Source organism: Rhinopithecus roxellana, chromosome 17, assembly GCF_007565055.1.
Source record: "Rhinopithecus roxellana isolate Shanxi Qingling chromosome 17, ASM756505v1, whole genome shotgun sequence".
NCBI classification, from domain to species: Eukaryota; Metazoa; Chordata; class Mammalia; order Primates; family Cercopithecidae; genus Rhinopithecus; species Rhinopithecus roxellana.
In genome coordinates this window covers 108,955,974-108,981,441 of record NC_044565.1, presented here as the reverse complement: position 1 = coordinate 108,981,441, position 25,468 = coordinate 108,955,974, and the positions used below count along the sequence as shown (strand labels likewise).

General features: G+C 40.6%; 1 protein-coding gene across 6 annotated transcripts in view; it reads right to left on the bottom strand.

Moving 5' to 3' along the window:
- Nucleotides 1-25,468, bottom strand: part of AFF3 (AF4/FMR2 family member 3) — a 628,365-nt gene that overhangs the window by 468,502 nt on the left and 134,395 nt on the right. For all 6 annotated transcript variants that reach the window (XM_030920551.1, XM_030920547.1, XM_030920549.1 and 3 more), the window contains 3 exons: nucleotides 23,714-23,834; nucleotides 22,039-22,351; nucleotides 21,524-21,909 (listed from right to left, as the gene is read on the bottom strand). In XM_030920551.1, the coding sequence (XP_030776411.1) occupies nucleotides 21,524-21,909; nucleotides 22,039-22,351; nucleotides 23,714-23,834 (820 nt within the window). The remainder of the gene's footprint in view (nucleotides 1-21,523; nucleotides 21,910-22,038; nucleotides 22,352-23,713; nucleotides 23,835-25,468) is intronic.

Below are 25,468 nucleotides of genomic sequence, written 5' to 3'. Positions count from 1 at the left end.
AGGACAGCTTGCAGTGTGTGAGGAGGACAGATAAAACCACCCTGCTGTGTAGATTTAGTCCATTTGCACTGGCTCTCAGACAGAAAACAAATTGCAGCCTCTCACAAAGCGGCCCCTTTCTGCACTAGCAAGCCTGAAAAATGCAGGCAAAAATGAGTAAATCAGGCAACTTCACATCAGGAGGAAAAAAAATGGCTACCACTCCAACAGCTGCTCTCGTAATTAAGAACAGATTTCATCACTAAACTCTTCCTGGTTATGTCTGCAGCAAAACAAATACACAGATGTGAGGCATTTGCATATTGGAAATTGTGTACTGGGTAACCAAACCAAATTTACTTTTTCTGCTTTAAAATATTCCCTTAAAAATATCCAGTCCATAAAGTATAAGGCAATGTCCAAACCTAAGTACAACTATATTTCTGTCATCATCTTGCAACTACATTTATTTTGGCATTCTACCAAATTCACTTTCTTTTTACATATTCGAAATTGCAATGGACTGCCATGAACATGACCTCCTTTGAATAATGAAAATGTGCTACCCATTTCTTTTACTCATAAAATTTGCTAAATTTATTGCTGCCTCATTTATCCATGTTTTAAAAGGCTGCATGGCACATGCAGTAAAAGGAATCGCATTTGACCTTTTTAAAGGTAAATTGGTGTGGAGTTAAATCAGAGAAATAAAATTAATGAAATGATAAAATTACAGCAAAAAGTGAGAGGTAAGGATAAATTAATGGAACCACTCCACTACCATGAGAAAGAACAATTTAAAATTCACACAACAACATGGATGAACCTCACAAACAAAATGCTTAGCAAAAAGGCCAATAATATAGAGCATAAAAATGAGCAAAAGTAATTGTATCATCATAAGTCAGGATAGTGGCCACCCTTGGGTGTGCAGGGTCCTCACAAGGAGGGAGCACAGGAGAGCTTCTTCAGGTCTTGTCATACTCCATTTCTTAATTCGATTGATGGTTATACAGGTGTGTGCAGTTTGTAAAAATTCTTCAAGTTGCATACTTAGGATCACTTTTCTATATAGAAATTGTACGTCCATAAGAAGTAAAAAAATTACAAGGTAGGACCGGGCGCGATGGCTCACGCCTGTAATCCCAGCACTTTGGGAGGCCAAGGTGGGCAGATCATGAGGTCAGGAGATGGAGACCATTCTGGCTAACACAGTGAAACACTGTCTCTACTAAAAATACAAAAAACAGCCAGGCGTGGTGGCGGGTGCCTGTAGTCCCAGCTACTCAGGAGGCTGAGGCAGGAGAATGGCGTGAACTCAGGAGGCGGAGCTTGCAATGAGCCGAGGTCACGCCACTGTACTCCAGCTTGGGCGACAGAACAAGACTTCATCTCAAATAATAATAATAATAGTAACAATAACAAGGTAGGACATGCACTGAGTTTTCTGATTTTCAGTGTCAGCCACAGAACTTACCACTTTTAGCCACAACCTCTTCAAGTGGCAAAATCCATCCTGCGTTTACACACCTTTATGACACTGTAATAGCCGTGACCTTATCAGCCATTTTTATCAAGTCGTAAGTTTCACTTTTTAAATGAATAAGCTGGCCAAATGCTGAACCTTAAATAGCACAATGGTCTAAAAGAGTCCCTTATTTAATACTTTAAACTGATTTTCCTCCCCAAAGGTGCAAATGCTATGTAATTTTTTATTGTGAACAGCATTATCTGTACTATATTCAAAGCAAAGCTGTTTTAAACCTGTAATTTGCAGTAAAATGTGATTCTAAGTGCATTTTTAAAATGACTTATTATACTGTTTTACCCAAAGAACAATAATTCATACAGAAATCCATAGACGTAAATAGGCTGATACAAAAGTAGAAAAGGAAGATAATGCCTACTCAAGATGACCTAGTCTTTTCTAAGACCCTGAATTAAAATGACATTTCAGTAGGGTTGGCTGGGAGTTTAAATAGTGGAGTTTTCATTCAGAATTTTACTTTTCCAAGTTGAAATTATGCTGTTGAGTAACTATTAAGGCATTAGAGGTCCTAGAGAAGTAAACTTAGGAAACAAGCGGTGGTTGCTAATGACGAGGGTGGTGTTAAAACATGCAGGGTGCTCCACAGGCTCTTTCATCCTAGTTAGGTCTTTGGTGAACGAAAAGGCCGATCGTTACAAACATAATCACACACACTTTGCTCTAAGTGGCTTCCCAGCTGCACTTCTCAATTGGTGACTATCAATGCATGAACCAGGGGTCAAAGGCATAAAGAGACTCTCTTTCCCCTAAGAGGAGGGTCTCTCTGACCTCACCCTTTGGGTTTGTTCCTCTATTTCAATATTGTTGCAAAGGCTGAAGTCATTAGTGTTTAAACCATTAAACCTAAAAGACAGGGGTACAGAGAACTTTATCCACAGTCTTTCCGTTCATCAATGTGGGGTCCTCGTTTATAAGTGAAAGTCACAGACAATGTGTACCTAGCACAATGAAGCACTCCACAGATGGGTGTTTAGCTCTCAACTGCAATGATTGCAGAAATCAGACACTATACTCCGGGCTGGTGCATTAAGCTAACGTCCACAGACCCTCCTGTAATTCCAGTCTGAGATCTAGCTGGGGGCCCAGGACAGTGCCACAGTTCATTTAATTGCATTTATTCTCAACTTTAGCTGAAATAAGCAATGCTACCTGGACTTCCCCTTATGCCTGACGGGGGGGCATTTGTTTTTAAGCACTTTTTTCTGTAGCCACAATTTGAACAAACTAGGTCTGCATCCTTAACGAAATTGTAAGATTTAAAATTCCCATTCATTCTTACAGTGTGTACACTCTCCTACCTATCATCTGCTACTCCAAAGGACGGTTCACCTGTGAGCTTACTCTTCCAATGCCCATGTTTTAAAAATGTATTCTATGCTGTTTAAGAAGTTAATGTCCAGGCAGAACTCTTGACAGAATGTAAGAAATAAAGTGTGTTATTTTCTCCATCTCCAGCCTCAGATAATGCTTGCTTATAAAACACTATGAACCTGTTATGAAAAAGAACTGCTCTGTGATTTTTAAAGCTTTTTTATTTAATTCAACATTAATTTATGAAGCACCTGCATGTTAAGCACCGTACTCAGTGCCAAGGATATAAAGATGAATAAGAGAGAGTGCCAGCCCTCCAGGAGCTCACAGAACAATAAAAGAGGCAGCTATGGGAACCGACTGAAAATATAATATGATGGATGGATGAATGGATGGGAGGAAGGAAAGAAGGAACAAAGGGACAAAGGATGATAGATAGATGGTAGACAACAGAGAAGCCAGGGAGTGAAGGCAGCAGGAGAAGTGCTATGAAAGACCATAGAAAGCAACTCATTCCATGAGGAGTAGAAAAGCCTTCTTGGAGGCGATGATAAAGAAGATTTAGTGCCAGCTTTACTTCATCGGGTTGGGGTGAGTAGATGCTATTTCTGGTGTGGAGAAATTCACGCTAAAAGCATGGAGGCCTGCACAGTGCACAGCATGTTAGGGGGACCACAGTCAAGCTCTGAGTAGATAAAGTATAGTGTTCCTGGCGCAGCATCCTGAGGTTAAAACTGGAGGGGTGAGTTGATGTAAAGGGTCCTGTATGCTGAACCCACAACTCTAGCTTTTTCTCTTCTAGGTTAGTGTTTTCTACCATAAGTTTCCTAGAATACTAATTCTGTGGGTTGCTTTGCAAAAGCAAAAACAAACAAACAAAAAACCATTTTGTGGTCAAGTACATTTGGGAAATGCTGCCTCCTACCATCTCCTTTCAGAGATTAATAACATACATTTGGTCTCGAGAGGGCTGATAAGCGTGGCAGGAAAGAAATCAGTTTAACTTGGACACCATTTTTGCAGAACTCCTGACATCCCTCAACCCTGGGTTCTGCAGAACACACGGGGGACACTGAACACTGCTCTAGGAAAGAGAGGACAAAAGGAGTCCTTTTGGAGCATGAATGTAACATGATCTGTTTATTTTTTCCTTTTCCTTACTACAGAAAAATATTTATTTAGTAGTCTATGTCTGGTAGTGATATGGAGGTTGAACTAGTTTGGAAGAGATTAATGGCAAGAAGCCAGGCGGTGATTAAATGCAGAAGTGAGAGAGCCCACTCAAGAGACTTTCTAGGATAAAATTAAAAGGAATTCACCATGGATTCGATATGGAATGATGGAAGCAAACCAAAGAATAACTTCAAAGGTTCTAGCTTAGGAGCCAGGCGGAAGACTCTCCTGTAACTAAGAGAATTACAGAGGAGAAGACTGCTCTACAGAAAAGGTAGTATGGTCAGTACTGGACATTTTAAGTATGGAATGTTGCAAAAATATCCACATAGGCAAATCAAGAAAGCAGTTAGAAATATGGTTCCTCAGCTTACAAGGAAGGTCAGGACTAGAGATACACACTGTAATCACAGAGCCCGCAGAGGAAGTCATCGGAATAAAGTCCTTCCAGGAAAACACACAGGACAAAAGAACCCAGAATCCAGGATATCCACATTTCAACATATAAAATACAAAATTAATCCATCAGCTTTATGGACATACAACATTCTTTAATACTGCAGTCCGAGATCTGCATTTACATTATCCAGAACAAAATGCAGTGATGAGCCCGACAATGGTTTATATTTTTAATATTTGTCATTAGGATATAGTATAAAGGAATCAAAATATGTTTGGAATAGAATAGGATCTAATTAAATGCACCTGAAGGCCAGAGCAATTAGGAGAATTGACCAAAGCCTTACAGCTAGTCTCATTTGCAACTAGTTCAATAATGACTTTTTTTATAAAAAGAAAGCGTGAATCATGGACTCAGGTCTGAAAAGGACCCTGAGAGGTCCATCTGTGAATTTTCATCAAAATTGCATTTTTAATTCCATGAAAAAAGGTTGAAAATTAATTCAATATATGACATTCTCTTTCATTTTACTTGTTTCTAAGGCATTTGAGAATGCAAATAAAATCAGATAATTCACTTGAAAGTAAGATCATTATCAGATATTAGAAAAGCATTTTGCTGCTTTCACAATCTTTTTATTTTTAATTGCTATGACAGGAGAGTACTAACAATAGTAGCTGTTTTTTCTTGATGTAGTTGAGTTGTGTTTCATCAGAATATCATGGGAAGTAGCCTGTATTCTTGTAAGGGTGGTCAAGAAAAGCAGTATCCTAGATCAACAATGATCCTATCAGCCCACGCAGCCACTCAACAAACACTACCAAGAGCCTTACATGAGTGAGGCACAGTCCTCACTCATAGAGGAGACACGCAGGAAAGGGATGAGGGAGTAGCCCACTCACAACGGAGTTCAAGGAAGTTTCCAGTGGCCACCAGTTAATTGAATATAATGCATTCAGTGACCACTATGAAGTCCTTAATTAAACACTTTAGTATATATATTTACAATCCTGCATTAAATGTAATAGGATTTACAAGCCTCTGTTGTGAGGAATAAAACCAAAAACCTCAAGAATTACGGAGTTTTGTTGCACAACGACGTGAACAGACTTAACATGATCTAATTGTTCACTTCAAATAGTTAGGATGGCGGGGCCTGTTGTGGGGGGGTGGGGAAGGGAGAGTATTAGGAGATATACCTAATGTAAATCACGAGCTAATGGGTGCAGCACACCAACATGGCACATGTATACATATGTAACAAACCTGCACGTTGTGCACATGTACCCTAGAACTTAAAGTATAATAAAAATAAATAAAATAAAACTTAAAAATAACAAAAAAATAGTTAAGATGGTAAATTTTATTTACTTTACATCTTTATGTACAACCAAAATTTTATTATGAAATTAAAATATCTTTAAATAACTGATGTTTATCCATAAATTGTTCTACATCCTGCAAGGATTGGGAGCTTGCCAATTTTTTTGAGCTGAGGAAGAAAGGGGTGAAACTGGATCTTCAGGAGGATTCGCCAGATAATGCTACTCAGGGTTTATGAAAGAAAAATTCAATCAGTGGACACTCAGACGTTAGGAAAGTCAGCATGAAAGTGAAATATTTAAATAGGCAGGTAGCAGTAAAATTGGGAAGAATATGAGAGACCTTTGAGAAGAGCCATCAACAAGGTATGGATACGGTATGGATACAGAAAAAGAATCCAAGACAATTCCAGGATATCGAATTTCAGCAAGAACATGGTACTTCTTGTTATGGTCAACTTGACTTGAAACCAAGAAAATGAGAATGCCCAAGGAGCAGCTGGAAAAAGGAGACCACAGTTTAAATGCTGAACCACCACGACCCCCAAAGATAACAATCTGTGGTACGTGCCAGAACCATAGGCTCAAATGAGGCCCCGCTGCATCCAATCTTCACTAACCTTTATCATCAGTGGAGCCATCATCACGTTCTCTCAAAGAGACCACCCTGCTCACCTGCCCCTACCCAGTCTTCACCTGAGGTTTACTCAAGCGGGGAGAAGGATTAACAGAGGAAGGTGAAAATAATTTCACTTCAAATTTGATGAGACTAAAGAAATTTCTGGAGGGCCAGATCTCTTCTGAAAATTTCCCTGGCTCTAGGGAGACAGAAGAGTCAAGCCCTTCACACACTTAATGCCCTTCAGGATTCTGACAATTGTTGATCTTCCTTCCATGTTTGGGTCTTAGCATTGCAGGAAACTCAGAAACTCTCATGTAATCTGTGCAGAAGGTCATCTGGTGTCTCCAGATCCATCTCTGCCATGTTCCTCTTGATAAAACAGCAGATTAAATTAACGCTTGCTGTTCAACATTCACAAGACCTGCAAGTGTCTCCTCTCTGTTGCCAGACTTAGAGGGAAAAAAGCTGAGTCAGAATGTCATGATTCGAAGTTGGAGAATCTTATTGTGATGTATAGCACTTTTTAAAAAAGGAGATGAAGAAAAAGAAAACTGAGGTTTTTAAACTAAAACCTTCAGAACCTTATCACAAAATGAGCCAGGCACAGGTGCTCATGCCTATAATCCCAGCACTTTGGGAGGCCAAGGTGGGCAGATAACTTGAGGTCAGGAGTTCGAGACCAGCCTGGCCAACATGGTGAAACCCCGTGTCTACTAAAAATACAAAAATTAGCCAGGCGTGGTGGCGCGTACCTGTAACCCCTGCTACTCAGGAGGCTGAGGTAGGAGAATTGCTTGAACCCGGGAGGCGGAGGCTGCAGGAAGCCAAGATCATGTCACTGCACTACAGCCTGGGCAACAGAGCAAGATTTTGTCTCAAAAAAACAAAACAAAACAAACAAAAAACCTTATCATAAGATGTTTCAGTCTTGACAGATTAAATGGAACTTTTCCACTTACAAGAAGCATAGCCAATTTCAAAGATTAAAAAAAAAGGAACTTGGAAAAGTGAATGTATTTTCACTAGAATGTATACATTTAGAGTATCTTCCCTATCTCTTTCCTTTAAATTTAAGCTTAAACATTTATTTTTCATTTAAAAAGTAGGCATCCTTTAATTTCCAATCTAAGGAAAGAATGGTTTACTTAAAATTTTATTTATTTTTTTTTTACTTCTGCTAGCTATTTAATCTGTGAAATACAGCTCAGAAAAAAATGCAGTCGTAAAACCTGTTGGTATAAAGATAAGCAGTTTATTTAATATCTAATTAAATGTGGTCACCAGAGAAATCACAGCTTATGAAACTTTATCAGAAAAAGATTAATCCATTTCAGGCTTAACCCAAATGTCACAAGAGAACTCATGAATTTAGATAGGAATCCACTTATTATCCAAAGACATTTTCATATCAAGTAAGGAGAGCCTATATTACTAACTATATTTATACTTCAATCAAATTTATACACTTTGTAGCTATCACTGATTTTGGGCACAATTATCAAACCAGAATAAGATAATAGGGAGCCTTTCTGTATTTATCAAAAATTTCTAGAATGTTCTAAAACACTTTGAGTTTATAGACCCCATTCCTTCAGAAATTAAAAAAATTAGACTGTCATTTTAACTGAAAAGCAATTCCACAACTAACTACTAAACACCTATTAGGTCTTGGGCTCAGGTGTTAAGAAAATGAGGATGGAGAAAATGATTCCTTCCTTTAAAGTGCTCAGAAAGTCATAAGCTAGATAAACCCTTAAATAACCACTGATATAAAGTAATGACAACCATAAGGCAAGGGTTGCTTGTTTTTCCCCAATATCTAGTCATGTCTGGACACATGGTGACCCAGCTTAAAGACCTCATGTCCCAGACTAAAGCTATAGCCAGGTGATCTCTGGCCAGTAGGGTGTGAGAAAAAGTGGTTGCTGCTCCTCCAGGCTGCACCTCTATGGGCAGGATATGCCATCCCCTTTCTGTTCCTTCTTCCTGATGGCTGGAAGGGAATATGGACCATCTTGGATCATGTGGGTAAGACTAACACTCCTGTAGGTGGCAGAGCAACAGAACAAAGGGAGCCCGATATCACAGAGCAGAACCAGCACACTGCCTCAGACTGACAATGATAGAAAAATAAGCTCTTCTCTTGTATTTAAGCCACTGTTATTTGGAATCTATCCCATGAAACAGCCCAATGCTCTAATTAATATGTAACAGAGATGCTTCTTTTTCTAAGGATTTTTGGTACTGAAAAATGCCCCCTTAAAAGAAAGAACCAAAATTGAATAGAATAAACAAAGAAAAGTTTAATTTCTAACTTTTTCATGAAAAATAACACCTTTGATTATGACAATAAATTAATCTTATAAATTACAAAATAGAGATTATAATTAAAATCTTGTAAATTCTCAGAAAAGAATAATTTAAGTACTCATTGGGGGCATAATTTTAAAAATAAAATTATATAACCACATGCTAGAACTAATTTTAAAAATTAGAAAACTAAAAACTAAAGATAAACTATACAAAAACTAAAGATAAAAATAATATACAAAAACTAGAGAGAGTTGGAAACAAAATGGACACAAAATACAAGAAAGGCTTAGGAAAATAAGAGTGAATGTAACTAAAAATACAGATCAAAGCAATTAGAGAGAAACTAATAGATATGAAAGACAGACAAAAATGATTAAGCATAAGGGTAGTTTCAGTAAGGGACAAATCAAAAACAGTTTGTGCAAACAGTGTGTACAACCTTTTTTTTTTTTTCTTTTCTTTTTTTTTTTTTGAGACGGAATTTTGATCCTGTTGCCCAGGCTGGAGTGCAACGGCATGATCTCAGTTCACTGCAACCTCCACTTCCTGGGTTCAAGCAATTCTCCTGCCTCAGTCTCCTCAGTAGTGGGGATTACAGGCACCCACCGCCACGCCCAGCTAATTTTTGTATTTTTAGTAGAGATAGGCTTTCACCATATTGGCCAGGCTGGTCTCGAACTCCTGACCTCAGTAGATCCGTCCGCCTCGGCCTCCCAAAGTGCTGGGATTACAGGCGTAAGCCACTGCTCCCAGCCACACTTAATCTTGTTTTAAAATATTCCCTGAGCTAGAACAAACTGATACGCAGACTGAAAGAATATGTTTCAGGAAATGCATAATACTGAGACATATTTTGGTTAAGCTTCAGAAATTCCAAATAATTCTTTAGGGACTCAAATAGAGAGAACAAATGACCTATAAGAGCAAACAGAGTGGGCATCTTAAAAGATATCAAAGTTCAAGAGAGGCTCCAAATTCGATGAAACCAAAGAAACAGAAAGAGAGAGGTAAAAAAGTGAGACACTGTCATCTGAAATGAAGCTCAATTCATGTTTGTTAGTTTTTTTCCGGACAGTGAAATTTGAGTTGATTTTTAAACTTCATTTTTCTTCATTATCCACATCATCTAAATGAGCATGTAACCTGTCAGTATAAACAATTCAAAATTAGACAGAAAAATATCAAAAATGAGACGGAATGCAAATATCCCAAAGACCAATTTCCAAAGATGACTATCAGTTTTTAGTAAGAGGAACGGGCCTTGAAGGACTAATCTGGTGGGAAAACTAGAAAAGGATATCACTCCAGGCAGAAGCAAAGACAGAAAGGCATGAAAGAAAATGACGGTTTAAGGAAATGGCAAGAGGTCTGGTAAGTGGATGGAGATGGAGCCTGGGTCAGATTATATGCTATGCTTGAACCTCATTCTAGTGTTCTTCTTTATTTTTGTCACTGATCTGCCTGACATCATTTGAACCAGTGAAAGTAGGGTGCACCCTATATTTGAGGTACAGAAACTCAAGTCCAGACCTCAGGGACGAAATTATTAGAGCTGGATACCAGCTCTAACAGGACCCCATCCTAGAAGATGATAGCCCAAAGACAAACGAGAAGGGGCCTGTCCCCAGGAAATCTGTGAGAACAGATGACACCAGAGAAAAATACATAATAATATACGGTAATTTAACACATGTGGACACTACAGGAATTGAGAAGAAAGGAAGCACTTTGGTGGCTGGAGCAGGCAGTGGAAGGGGTAAGACTTGCACTAGGGTCTTGAAGGAAGGACAGAGCATCTTAACTTAAGATTTCCAGTTTCACAAGAAATTGTCTTCCTAGGTGACTCCTACCTATGGCTATAATTCCATAAACAGAAAGTATTTTTTTCTTGCTGAAATTATAAAAAAAAGGATGGACTAATAAACCAATTATGCTAGGATTTGACTATTTAAAAAACAAATAACTAAAGCCTTATATCAAAACAAATTTCAGATCGATAACTTTTCATCTATTTTATAGTTAGATTTAACTATGTTAGATTAAACTCTAATCTTTAGTAACTGTCTTTGTAACCACACAAAGGAAGAGATCAAAAAGGAAGAGAGAGAGATACAAAATTTAATTTGTCCACTAAGAGCAAAGGTTAATCAACAAACTGGGAAAACTGTTTACAATGTAATTAGGAAAGACTGATTTTCTTAATATTTAAACAACTCTTAACTCAGTGAGAAAAAATATATATAAACACTTCAACAGAAAAATGGGTAAAGGATATGAACAAAAAATGCACAAAGGTTTATATACGAGAATTGCTCACTTTGGAATTATAAATTGGATGTCTAAGAATTTTTCTTAGGAACAAATCACATATATATACAAAATTTACTTAGCCACTCATTGCAGAATAATTGGTAATAGTGAAAAAACCAAAAACAGCTTAGATGAGCAATAAAAGGATTATACAAATAAACTATAGGATAAAATCACTGAAGTTGTCCAAATAAATGAGATGCTGAACCACTAAAGACCACACACTGAATGTTGCCAAAAACTGTATAATAACATGGGAAAGTGGTTACAATAAGTAAGGAAAATAAATTAGATAATAACCAAATATAATAGCTTTAATCCCAATTTAATCAGAAAGACAAAGTACAGAAAAAAGACCAGAAGGATCTGCTCTTTAACCAAAACATTAAATGTGATTATTTCCAGATTATAGAACCACAGGTGATTTTTTTCTTCCTTATGTTTTTTTTTTTTTTTCTTTTTTTGAGACAGAGTCTCGCTCTGTCTCCCAGGCTGGAGTGCAGTGACAGGATCTCGGCTCACTGCAAGCTCCGCCTCCCGGGTTCATGCCATTCTCCTGCCTCAGCCTCCCAAGTAGCTGGGACTACAGGCGCCCACCACCATGCCCAGCTAATTTTGTTTTGTGTTTTTAGTAGAGATGTTCACCTTGTTAGCCAGGATGGTCTCGATCTCCTGACCTTGTGATCTGCCCACCTCGGCCTCCCAAAGTGCTGGGATTACAGGCGTGAGCCACCGCGCCCGGCCTTTCTTTATGTTCTTAATGTTATCTAAATTTTTATGATGAAGACCTATTACTTACAAAATCTTTGCTGTCCTGTGTGGCCAAACTTCCAGAAAGACTGTATGTAATGTCTCTAATGCCTCTTCTTGTTTCTCTCTCAAACCCAAACAGACATTGGCCCCAAAAAATCTCATCAAGAGAAATGCTGACCTCCATGTTACTAAGCCTAACACAGCAGAGGTGACACTGGCAATAACTCCCTTCCCTTCTTGAGACCCCCCTTTCCTCATGGCTTCCCAACGCTATCCTCTGTGTTCTTCCTACCTACTGATCCCTTCTTATCTTTTTTGCTGGTTCCTTCTCCTCAGACTGACCCCTTTAGGTAAGCTCAGCCCTCGTCACCTGCCCTCACTCCCTGGGTTACGACATCCAGGCTCAAGGCATTAGATGCCACGTGTATGCTCACAACTCCCAAATCGACACCTCCAACCCAGATATATATTTCCTTCTCCAAACTCCAGACTTGTGGGTCACCTCCACTTGGATGTCTAAGAGACAACTCAAACTCAATATAAGCCCAAGTAAGCAAGAGAACTCTTGCTCTTGCCCCCAAAACCTGCCTCACACATAGTTTTTCTCATCTCAGTCGATAGTGACTTCTTCCTTTCATTTGCTCAGCTCAAATATCTGTACTCAGTTCCTCTGTCTGTCATCCAAGCTGTCAGCCAACCTTACTGGCACTCCTTCAAAATACAGAGAATCCAATCTTACCATCTTTGCTGTCCCTACGGCCCCACCAACTATCACCTCCCCTAGATTAGCACAATAACCTGCCAAGCCATGTCCCACTTCTCCCTTGCCCCACTGCAGCTCATTCTCTGTGCAACAGCCAAACCAATTCTTTTCGTACCTATGTCAAATCATGACGCTCCTCTGCTCCAAACCCTTCAATGGCTCCCAATTCTCACAGTAAAGCCATAGTCCTTACTGAGGCTTGGCAGGCCTTGCAAGACGTGGCCTCCCCTGCCACTTCTCCTACCCCATGCATGCTGCTGGGTAAGGAGGCACATTTCCACTCAGCCTTTGCTCCAGCTCTCCATCCCACTCCACCTGGCATGTGCCTTCTCCCCGCCATGTCTTCCTGGCTAACTCTACCAAGTCCCGGCTTCACTGTCCTCCTGCTCATATCTCACTATCTCAATGCAGTGACCCAGCCACCCTCTCAATGCTGCAGCCAGCTCCCACCCTCCACCCCCATGGGCATCCCCAGCCCTCTTTCCCCTGCTCTGCTTTTTCCTCCCTCCATACCACTTACTGTCAACTGCCAAAGGGCTAAAAATCAAAATTCTAACAGGAATTCAGGCAGGCTATGGTGACACAGGAAGGCTCCTCTGACTTTAATGTCTGTCTGGTAAAGGGTGGCATGACCCTGTGTGAGGGACTGTCCTGAGGGACACAGTAAGGACCTAGTAGGTACAAATCAGTCATCAGAGATGGATGAAAATGAAATCGCCAGCAATTAAGAAATCCCAGGGGCACGACCAAAGCTAAGAAGCGTAAGTTACAGAAAGGTTGATTTGTCCATCAGCATAAGGGTCAGAGCTGCCCAAAGACGAAAAAGGCACCCCAGGAGGCACAGTCCCCTTCTGCTGTGGGGTTCAGTGTAGCAGCATGAGCCCCAGCAGGGATGCCACAGACAGCGTCGAGCACCCCTCGGGGGATGGAGGTGGCCTTCATCCCTGACGGAGATATCCAAGAACGGAGGGCGCAGGGAGGTGGGCAGAGGCCCTGTCTATACTTTTTGTCAGGGCTTATAGAGAGAAATAGCTGAATGCATACATCTTCCTATCTTCTGCTGTTAATCCTTTTGTTACACACATAAGGGGTCAACCAGTTTAGCGTGTATTAAAGACATGCCAAGGCCTATATGGACACAGATGCTATTCCTGAAGGTTATGTCTGTCAGACAACAAATACACAGGGCTCAGGAGACATACGTGGCTTACGCTCGCCAACAGTACAAAACAACGCAGGGTTCCCATGAATAACCTGAACGAGGAATCGTGACAGAAACAGGATTGGTAAAGTACTAAACGGCATGCAGAGAAAAAGGCCGAGAGACATTCTGGGAAACAGCCCCCTATGGGGCCAATGGGTGTTTCTAAGAACTCCGCATATTTTAGGCCTTTTGTACATTAAAACCTAGTTCATGTGGCAGACAGGCTGGAAATGTGGGCTCTCTCCTACATTGCTCTGTTCCCCTCATCACCCTCCTCGTTCCCACATCATCTTGTGGCCAGAGAACACGACCATCTGTGGGAGCACACGCACAGCACACCCGCACACACTACCCCCGGGCAAGGACTTCTGCTCATGAAAATCAAACAAAGAAGAACAAGGAAAAAGAGGCAGAGGACACAGCGTCCCACTCAGAGCACTGCCTGTTAAGCGTTTATTTCTGAGGCCAGCAGCTAGCTCTATGATTTATTTTATATGTGCTGTGTTTACATACATCAGTAAATACGGTTTCTATTTCGCTTGGTAACAGCAGCTATAAATTATATGTTGGAAGTGTTTGGCTCCTCTCTTCCCATAAAGGTCTGGCAGGGATTACCGAGGCCCCAACACGGGGAGGCCCAGGATTGGTGAGGAGCACTTTCTTTCATCCATATTCTTAAAGTAATTAACTCATCCAATAAGCATCTATTGAGAACAAACTATGTGCCAGGAACCATTAGAGATGCTTCAATAAGCAGCACCGTAAAAAACGGAACAAAATAAACAAAAATCTCTGGTTTTGTGGAACTTATAATCTAGTGAAATTCATCCACCTCTTCAATTTCTACATTCAGAGCTGTCAACCCATCTGGGGTTGGACACATGAGGAGGTAAATGCGAAGCAAACAGAACCACTACAAATAACTACAGCAATTATTATGAGCGCGAATTGTTTCTGAAGGCTTACTATGTGCCAGCCACTGTGCTAAGCACTGTAAGTACCAACTCATCTAACAGTCATAAAAATGCTGTCAGTAGGTTCTACCACGATTCTGTCACAGATGAGGCAACTGAGGCACCCGGCCATCTGGCCAGGAAATGGAGTGAAGAAACTCAGACGTTCCAGCTCTAGAACCCACACTCCTCGCTCTGCTCTAGAACCGGGCCACTTACAGCAGAGAGAGGGGTTCCAGTCAGTATCACTTCCAGAGGCATCTCTTGGTCCCACAGCCCACCCTTTAGTCAGAACAGCAACAGGAGTGTCCAGGCATGGTCCACGGGTGCCTGTCACATGCACAGCTATGGAATGAGATCTGCAAACAGCACCAGGGAGACTCCATTTTCATCTACTGTAAATGTACTGCTAATGCCGGTTAATCATGTGGAGATAAGTGATTCTACTGCTCAGCCCAATTAAACACACTATTTAATACACTGTGGCTTCAAACAGATCTGTCTCAACAAGTCATTCTAAATTCTTACTCTGTGAACATTTTACTACTTGTCCTCAGCTCCAATTGTGTTTATTTAGCATTTCATTTAATTAATAAAGCTCTCATGTGATAGGTTCCCCTATAGATAATAATAGCTCAGAAAAAAACAAATACACAGAAAAAGAGAGAAAAGGTGATCTCAGACTGGAAAATAAAATCTCAGGAGGGGGCTAGCATCAAATAAGGAAGAATCACGCTACTCAGGCTTTGTGATATTAATCCAGGATAATCTTGGTTTTCAAGATTTTAGTTATGTCTAATACAAAGGAACTTTCAGAATTTTCTCTCTTTCTAGCACGCGCGCGCGCACACACACACACACACACAAAATCACTCTCAACAATATACTCGCCTTTCTATTTTGTTTGCTTTCGTTTCAAAGGTGTTTAAATAGCAGAAATGTAGCCAATATTTACCAAATGCTTACTATGTTACCACTGTGCTAAGCACATTACATACGTCTCATTCACTCCCCGCTGCTGCAATAACTCTGCCAAGCAGGTATCATTATCATGTTCTCCACCTCACACATAAGGAAACTGAGGCCCTGAGGAAGTAAACCACTTGCTCCCCGTCACACGGCTGACAGGTGGCAGGCCCAGTTCTTGCTGGTCTCCACAGCTGCACCCATTCCACAGCATTCTACCTCTTCCCTGTATACCTGAAAGACTGCACAAGATTTCTGACTAAAGAAAGGATGAAATACACAAGAAGAGGCTTTTCTCCCGAAACTGGAAGAGTGATACCTCCTTTCTGGGTGGCAGAAATACAGGATCACACGTCACTTTCAACTGACTCCAAATGCAGAGGCCCAGGGGTTCCTGAGCAGCTCCAGGTGTGCAGCTCGGGCCCAGGAGGCTGCAGCTGAAGGGAAAGCAGCCCTGTAACCTGTTCAGACGCTTTCAGGGGGAGAAAGCTTTACGAGAACTGAGAAAGTATGGAAAATAAAGTGAGCTTGCTAATAATCTCCCTCCAGGTCCCGCCCTCCATGCCTCCCAGTCAGTGGTGGTTTCCCACCCTTAAGGCTAGAAAACTTGGCTTAATGATGTAAATCTGAAGAATCCCAGAGAGGAAAGAGAAAGGAAAAGGTCTCTAGCACCTTCACACAACAGGATACCTTGGAACACATTTTCTTCAAATTTCTCATCACAAGACTACAGAAACTGAAACTGAAGTTTTTTCATGTTAAGTGCCTTACCTTTTTGTTTTGCTTTGTTTTTTGGTTTTTTTGAGATGGAGTCTCACTCTGTCACCCAGGCTGGACTGCAGTGGCGCGATCTCATGCATCCTGGGTTCAAGCAGTTCTCCTGCCTCAGCCTCCTGAGTAGCTGGGATTACAGGCATGCGCCACCTCACCCAGCTAATTTTTGTATTTTTAGTAGACACCATCTTCTGACTTCGTGATCCACACGCCTTAGCCTCCCAAAGTGCTGGGATTACAGGCGTGAGCCACCTGCACCCAGTCCAAGTGCCTTACCTTTTAAGACCCCACTGGCCGACCATAAAAGGACTGGAAAATGTGGAAATATTTCCACTTGCCAGTCATCATTACGACCTTCAGAATAACCCATCTAAACTACAGAAACCAAGTGCTTCCCTCCAGCATCTGAGATCAAGGTTTGGGTCTCCGCTCTTCCAGGTATATGCAGTACAGGCACTCCACATTCTAAGAGGACGGAAGCTGCCCATCGAGCAGACAGGAGGAAGCACAGAGCGTAACCATCAGTGCTGTTGCTATGCCATGCTGTCCTGCAGGATGTGGCCTCCAACTGCCATGGGTGAGCGAGGGTGATGGGAAAGACGACACCACGACAGGTGGGGAAACTGAGTCTCCAGGCTTGCCACACACCCTCATTTATTCCAGGAGCAATCAGATCGAATACTTCAATTTGAAAACATTATACATCTCCAATGTAATTAAGAAATTCTACTGGCATGAATATGTAATGTACACATTGCTTTACAGATGCCTTTTTTGCCCGACAGGCTGGTGCCGACTTTAATTTGGAAGAAATCCATTTTCATACAAAGGTAACCAAGAGTGACAGGAAATAGGAAGCCTACATCATTTATCTTCTCTGAACTTTAGAAAAAAATCAGTTAATTGCTTTTCTAGGAAGCTATTTCGTGGAATCACAGTGCTTCATCTTTCTATTCTTTTTCATGGCATACACGGCGATTTTAAAATGCCCTTCATGAAAATTCTATGATTAATCAATACATCTTAGACTATTTAATTACTTATTTTAACAAATAAAATTCTGATCAACCATTATAGATAAATTATCAACCACTACGAAAACATCTAGGATATCACACAGTCTACTGACTGATATTCAAATTCAGGTGTTCCTTTCCTTACTACTGATTAAGCTATGGGCACCAGCTCCTGGCTTCCTTTGCTCCCCCGGCTTATCAAATGAATTCTGTTCCCAGCCACTGGAGCCCTCTGCAACAGCAGTTTCAAACTATCACTACTTATTAAATTGCAAACAGAAAACTATAATGTGTAGGTTTTGGAATATACCACTGAAGCTGTAACTTGTCAAACCACCGACTGCAAAAGGCCCAGGACACTCCTGTGTTGTCTCACTGGCTCTGCATGTTAGGTTTTTCACGCCACTGTCCTATTTTTGTGCCCTGGCCCCATCACCTAACATATACATATGTATTTTTAAATTCTACCAAGTTTAGGCTAATATAACATTTTTTCAAATCTAAAATGATCATCTTAGTAATGATTTTATATTATTCCATGAGCCAAAGACAGATACACTATGAAGTTAATGATGCTTAAGCCTCAAGGTCTCCAAGGCCCCAGGGAATTCGGGGTGGGGTGGGGGTGGTACTGTGTTAACATAGTTTTATGTTATTGAAATAATGGCAAGGGTGAGATATTTTCTATTCCTTTATTCCTAAAGAAGGTCCCCAAGACTACGCAAATTTGAGGTCCCACAAAACTGTATCTGCCTCTCTAGGTTAACTGCCCCCAATGTTTGGATCTGGAATTACATGCTGAGCACAAAATATTAATTTGTGTGTGCGTGTGAAACAAAAAATAATTCACTTCAGTCTGAAATAAAATTCAGTGTGCCGTGCCCTAGAACATTCTAGAGGGCAGGGTTTGGCCATTCGTTAGTCCCTGGTCTCTCACCTAACCGTAGACACCTTTCCAGGGGGCACTCCCAGGGAGGCTCACTTAATGAGGGGCAGTGTTCAGAATAAAAGACTCAGCTACAACAACGAAAATATGTTTTTCATTAAACACAAAACTGAGTTGGGAAAAGGCAGCCAAGAGGCAGGTGTATGAGTTAAGGAATTCTCTTGAGGTCTTTAACTTCCACATCAAATTGCACTGGATTTTTCTGCACTAATTACCTATTATTGAAGACTCAGGAATTATTGCAAATAATCTGCCATAGCAGCAGGTAGGGTGCAGCCGGTGTAAGGGAAAGAATGAAGAGTTTATGAAGTGTAAAACCAGGCAAAAGGGATTCAAATTTTCCCAATTTTTAAAAGTAATACAGAATTGTTTTTCTACTGCAAGGGCAATGAAGGTGAGGGAATTTTCCTAGGACTAAAAGGCCAATTTTAAACTTAATTTGGACTGTAAATGAGAGAAACTACAAATTAAAAGCTATGTGCTGGAGTCTAATTTATTCAGTTAATGTAAATTTCTTGGAGGCAGAGATTACATCTTACAATAAAAAAAAAAAATTCTCATCGCATTGTACCTAGTCATTAATCTGATTTTCTTATGAGGAATGTACCTATACAATGCCAAACAGATATTTTTGCATGACCCTCCTTGTTTCTATGTCACTTTTACCTAACCCTTCCAACCCCCAAATTCTTCACACTGTGATAAGTCTTGCTCTGTAGCTAACATCCTGAAACACCATAATCAAGTAATAACCTTGTAGGTCATTTTCTTTGGAAATTTCCCTGAAAAACACCTTCTCTACCTCACTGGAAATTAATGTCTGTACTATTGAGAGGAGATTTTCACACCTATAGTATCTTTATTTTTAAAAATATTCGCATGAATATTTTTGAAATTGTCATATTAAATTGTCTTACCTTTTTTAAAAAATAAAAATATTTATTCCCTGAAAAGTAAAATCTGGTTGATAAAATTCTTTGGCTTCTATGTGATGACTGTGAATTTTATTTTCTCACTTATGTTTTGTAGAGATGGGGTCTCACTATGTTGCCCAGGCTGGTCTTGAACTCTGGCCTCAAGCAATCCTCCCAACTCAGCCTCCCAAAGTACTGGGATTACAGGAATGAGCCACTGTGCCTGGCCTGATTATGGATTTTATTGGAACAGACTATAAATATTGAACAATGTACTTGCAAAAGAGTATTTCTTAATCTTCTCTTGGAATACCATCAACAAAAATCTCTGAGTTTGAAAGGTAGAAGTAACTTGCTACTCGACTGCTAACTGTGAAATTTAGTCATGTTTTTATTGTGGGAGTGAGCCCAGACAAGTGTTATAAGGTTCAAATTACAATATTTCTCCTAATATGCAGTGCTTTTTACTAAAATAAATACTGCACCCCCCCTTCACCAATAAAAAAAAGAACCCACCCACCAATTTTTAACTTTGTTCTACAAACAACACCTCTTATCTCTTCTCTATCAAAGCATGATTGGTCTTTTTGAAATATTCAGGACAAAATGTTAGGAAGAGGGCAGGCTCGCTAGTTCAATGTCACTGCATATAGGGGAAATGGAACACTTCCCATAGAAAAGCTCTGATTTCTCTCAGCGTGAGTGTCTGTCTGAGGCATCCCCCGCTCTCTCTGCTAACCAGACACCGTACACAGCATGTTCTTTCCAATCTGAGTCCTCAAAGGGCATCCTGAAAGTGTCCAGGTTATTAATGACATACCCAAAAGCCTCATAAAAACTGCACAGTTATCTGCTTAAGGCTTTACTGGCAATCAAAAATTCATCTTTTTTGTTTTAACTAGAGTTTTATGAACTCACTGAATTCCAAAATAAACAAACATGTAAATTATTACCTAATAAATCTGAAGTTTCTCTGGTAGATAAAAACCATTTCAACAAGGAGTCAATTGAGACTGAAATAATGAAGGGATTCCTGGTGGTTGTAAAAGTCAGTCACCACTGCTCAAGGATACACCGGAATTTATTTGCTGCTACCAGTCATTTGATGATGATGAATCAAACAGCCTGATGAATTCAGTTTTGTAAGGTGCTATGTATGTGTGTTTCCTACAAACTTTTAAAAACAAATGCCTATAGAAATTACATTTTGCTTCCATTAATTCAGAGTGAATATTTTCTAGAATCTATCATAAATGTGTAATTAAAAAAAAGTTACGGTATACATGTCACTTAATTTTCTCTGCAAAACCAGTGTAAACATCTCATAGATGAAAAACAAGGTCTTCTCTAAGGGTGAGATGTTGATCTCCCTATCAGTCCACGGTGATCTCTGAGATGATAGTTCAGAAATGTTTAAGCTCAGTCTTGTTAAAAACGCAACAACAAATGTCAAATCACTGATTTCATTTGGTTATTAAGATACAAAGAATATTCTGGCCACAACGTTACTCGGTCTTTAAAGCATATGTTAAAAAGAAAAAACTGAACAGTTCCTAAGTATAATGTTCTAGAACTCACATTTAATTTTAGTTAGTATACCATATCACAGCAAAACATATGTATGCATGGTCATATTTTTTTCTTCACGTACTCTTTGCAACCATCATCAATTTGGAATATGGTCTGAGACAGGACAGGATTTCTAAAATATTTGAATAATTCACCATATTCAAAGTTGAATAATTTAAACAATTAATTAAAAAACTATTATGAGGTTTACTTGGTAAAGTTTGTGTTAAAATATTTCAAAACACAAAAATGTTAAAAGAGTTCTGGAACTCTTTCACATAAAAATTTACCTATTTAGATACTTAAATTATTGCCTGTAAGTGCTTTTCTTATTTCTGAATCACTTATTCACTTATTTCTTAATTTTATTCATACCTCAGTGAACACTAGCTGTTCAGAAGAAAATTCTCAAACTATACTGAAGGGGACATTCCTTCCCTAACTAATACATACACACACAACTGCATTTGCTGGAACTCTAAAAATTTCAATTATAATAAATTTGAGATTTTAAGAAATCATTATTTAAGTCTGCCTCCCTTTTTAACGATGGCTACAAATCCTACCACATGAAGCCAACCCCATCACTGAAAAACAAGAAACATGGAAACCGAATTCACAAGGGTCAAGTTGCCACTTGTAACTAACTATGCAGTTGCATGTGAACGGTGCCGATAAAGACTCACCTCCACCTGCTTGGGGATGCTGAACTTGGAGAGCTTGGCCTTGGCTCTGGCCGGCTCTGGCTTGCTGGCGGGGACTCCCCTGTATGATGTGCAGTGCACGCTGGTTTCCGAAGACGACTTCAGCTTAGGAGACTCATCAGGGGCCTGATCTTGGCCGTCCATTGGCCGCACATACGCGGTTGGTTTCTGCTGGACCAGGCTGGGTTTTGAAGCTAGGGATGGAGGAAAGTTCTGAACACAGTGTCCGCTGCTGCTGTGCTTGGCCGCCATGGCAGGTGGTCTCTCCTGGGTCTGAAGGCCCACCTCCACATTGCACACTTGTTTGGCCCGTGGCTGCTGTCTGCCAACACCATCTCCAAGCAAGGTCCTGAGAGAGCCCTGTTGTGCTGAGTTGGAAGAAAAAGAGGAGGAAGATAAGGATGAGAGGCTCGATACATGGGGATTTTATTTTTTTATTATGATTCTCTGGGTTTTAGCAGATTTGTGCAAATTAAACAAGCTGTGCCTGTGCTTACTTGCTCTCTGTTGGCCGTCGGAGGGTGGGTGCCCAGCCTTCTGCCAGCCCATAGTGCCTCTCTTACTCTGCTGCACAGGGACAGCTGCTGGTGTGGAAGTTGTAGTGCTACCGATAGATGAGGGCTGGGTCTGGGCTCTTGAATCTGCAACAAAATGTTCATCGATCTTGTTCACAGGAGTCTGAGGAACCCCAGGTTTGGGAACTCCAACGAGATGACTCTGATTGGATCTATCAGTTAAAAAGTCTTTCATTTCATCATAATTGCCTAATGTGTTCTGGATCCGGTTGGACAGTTCATCCCCCTTGTTAGTCTGGAGAAAGAAAAACATATCCACCCTATTGTTAGAGACGACAGAAACACGGGAGAGAATGGACAGGTGCCCTTATCAATCACAGAGTCAGGGTTGTCACATGTGGAATGAGATCTGAGAGATGAAATCGAAATCCTCATCATCTCTGAAGGTGTCTGTCAGCACTTGGGGATGCAACAGGATAGGAAGCCTGTAATGGCTTCGGGGTGCATGAAAAGGCATCTATCTGGCCGGGCACAGTGGCTCATGCCTGGAATCCCAGCACTTTGGGAGGCCAAGGTGGGCAGAACACCTGAGGTCAGGAGTTTGAGACCCGCCTGACCAACATGGCGAAACCCTGTCTCTACTAAAAATACAAAAATTAGCAGGGTGTGGTGTCAGGCTCCTGTAGTCCCAGCTACTCGGGAGACTGAGGCAGGAGAATCACTTGAACCTGGGAGGCAGAGGTTGCAGTGAGCCGAGATCGCGCCACTGCACTCCAGCCTAGGGCGACAGAAGGAGACTCCGTCTCAAAAAATAAAAAGGAGCAGGGGGATCTATCCTTGGTCTTGTGTGTGTTGCAGCTAAAACAGATTACCTGGAAATCAGGAAAATTAACTATTACAACTTTAAAAAATGACCTGGATTAAGTCTTTCTATGATTGGATGGTCCTGTAATTGTAGTCCCATTAGAAGTTTTACTTGAAAATTCAGATTTGGCTCAGGATTAGTCTAAATATTATTCTTGCCAGAAATCCAGAGTGACAGGCAAGAGATGTCCATGTGAAGCTTAAAGGAACATGGGCTAAACGTGCAGGAAGCCAGAATGACCCAGAGCTCCATGCAGCCTAAGGTATGTGTGAAATCTGGGATGACATTTCATTTTGGAAGCAAGGTTATATTTCCTGGCCTTTGGTAAAAATGAGAAATAATCGTAGACTTTCTTTCTCATTAGCCCTAACAGGTAGTCTAATCCTAGCGTGATCCACGTATGACAAATACGTAACACAACCTCGTTCTACTAGTGTTTGTTTCCTACGATCTGAGAAAACATAACAAATGGGATCGAACTTGATATGTTAACGCAGAGATGAAGTCTGTATTACTGATAAAAATCACAGCAAGCAGATGTCAATAGTAAACAAAAGTTGCATGTTACTGAGGGAGTAGCCAGTAAAGCCATGTGAACCACACACCTCAATTTCTGGGGGAAGACCCTGCACTGTCTTCTGGGGGAAGACAGTGGCTGAGCTGTCTTCCCTGGGCTGAACAGACAGAAGATGCAGTGAAGTGTGGTCAGCCAGTTCTTTTAGTCAAGGCCACCTTCACAGGGAGTGAGAGAAACAAGTGAAAGGGAGAGATGAACAACTGAAAACCATCTACCTTGTAGGGCTCACTGAAGAGAGAATAACTAGAATTAAACGTGCCGTCATCCTGTTGGGTTTCTTGATTTCTTCTTTCTCGTTCTTTCCTCCGTAATGCATTTCTATCTGGTTCATAGACACTGCATCAGGAGAAAGAAGACAGAACAACCACACACACAAATTAAACTGTAAAGCCCAACGTAACACTCATGCTAGTGCAGAAGTCTGGTTCGTGGACAAATGGTGATGATAACAAGAACACGGACAAGACAAAAGCCAGAGTAATCAGGCAGCGTGCTGGGGTGTCTAACAATTACATGCTTCGGGGGAAAAGGAATCCTTAGGACCAGTTCCAACCAGTACTAGGTTTCTCTTCCTGGTATGTGAAAGAGGAACTGTCTAAGCAACTTTGACAGGAGAAGACCGAAAGTAATCTTAAGGCAGACGGTAATTACAGTGATGTGTAAATAGAAATTATGAGCATATTTTCTCTATGACAGAGCTTCTGAGTGTTATACGGGAATGCTCCTGTTCTTTTATTTTTTTTCTTTCTTTTTGCATGGCTGTTTCTGTAGTGATTCTTTCATTAACTAGCTCCCTAAAGAGCTGTTAAAACTCCATGCTGCAGTGGTTTTCACAGTTATGAGCCTTCTTCTGATCTCTGTTAATCAGTCAAGTCGTCAAACGACTACTGAATCAATTCTTCCTTCTGATATATTTGACACTATCACTCCTCCTAACTATGAAAAATGTGCCAGGAGGAAGGGGTGCAGGCAATGAGGGGAGAGAACGGAAATTGAATTATGTTGTGTCATCAAGGAACTCGGCCTCTTGTTGAAGAAAAGTAATATCTATTCTCTCAAAATACAATTATGAAGTGGCCAGGCACCAGACAACTGGAAGAAATGAGGAAGAAATAAAGTGTTCCTTCCCCCTAATAAGGAGAAAACAAGGGGGCTAATTCAACTAGTGATGAGGAAGTGACCTGTTTACTGAAGGAAGGAAATGCACTTGTTTTTCTGGCTCCCTGGATAAAGAAATCTGGCCTCCGTGTAGACAACAGAACCAACGCTACCAAACGAAAAGAGCTTACAGATCCCTTAAGATGAACTCTGTCCTCGTTTCCCAGCAGAAGCAGGTGGGTTCAGTGACCTGGCCATCATTCTGCTTCCAGCTCCCACTTGGTCTAGGTGGGCAGATGCTGAGCTGGGAGTCGGGACACTCACCTGCAAAATGTGGTTCTCCCCAAATCAGCGACAGGGGGATGGAAAAGGCACTCGGTCTCTGTACGCCTTAGTGACTTCATTATAAAGCAGGGGTGTTTCATGGCACTGTTATAAGGCTTAAATGTGAAGGTAATCTATAAAATGGCTTTGGAGTAGCTTTAGGTGCCACAAAATCCAACATATTGCTAATAAAATATTGTTAATAATAAAAGGATCGGTGGGTTCAAAGGAACTTATGAAAATTGTGGTTTTTAAAAGCTAAATAACTATCTTTAGTAAAACAGAGAGTATTTGTATCATGTAGCTATAGGGGACACACAAATTATTGTAAAATAAATATTGCCTATCCTAACTCTGCCCGTGTGGCTGGGGTGCACTTTAAATTTGCTATGTAAGGGGTGATGCGATGCTAAATACGCTTCTGGCAAGGCTGCTGCAGCACCTAAGGCATTTAATTTAAATTTAAGATTAGGGAATGTAACGATATCCAGAACATGGAGCCTATTAGCATTTTAATTCATCCTTAGTATATTACCCACAGTTATTAG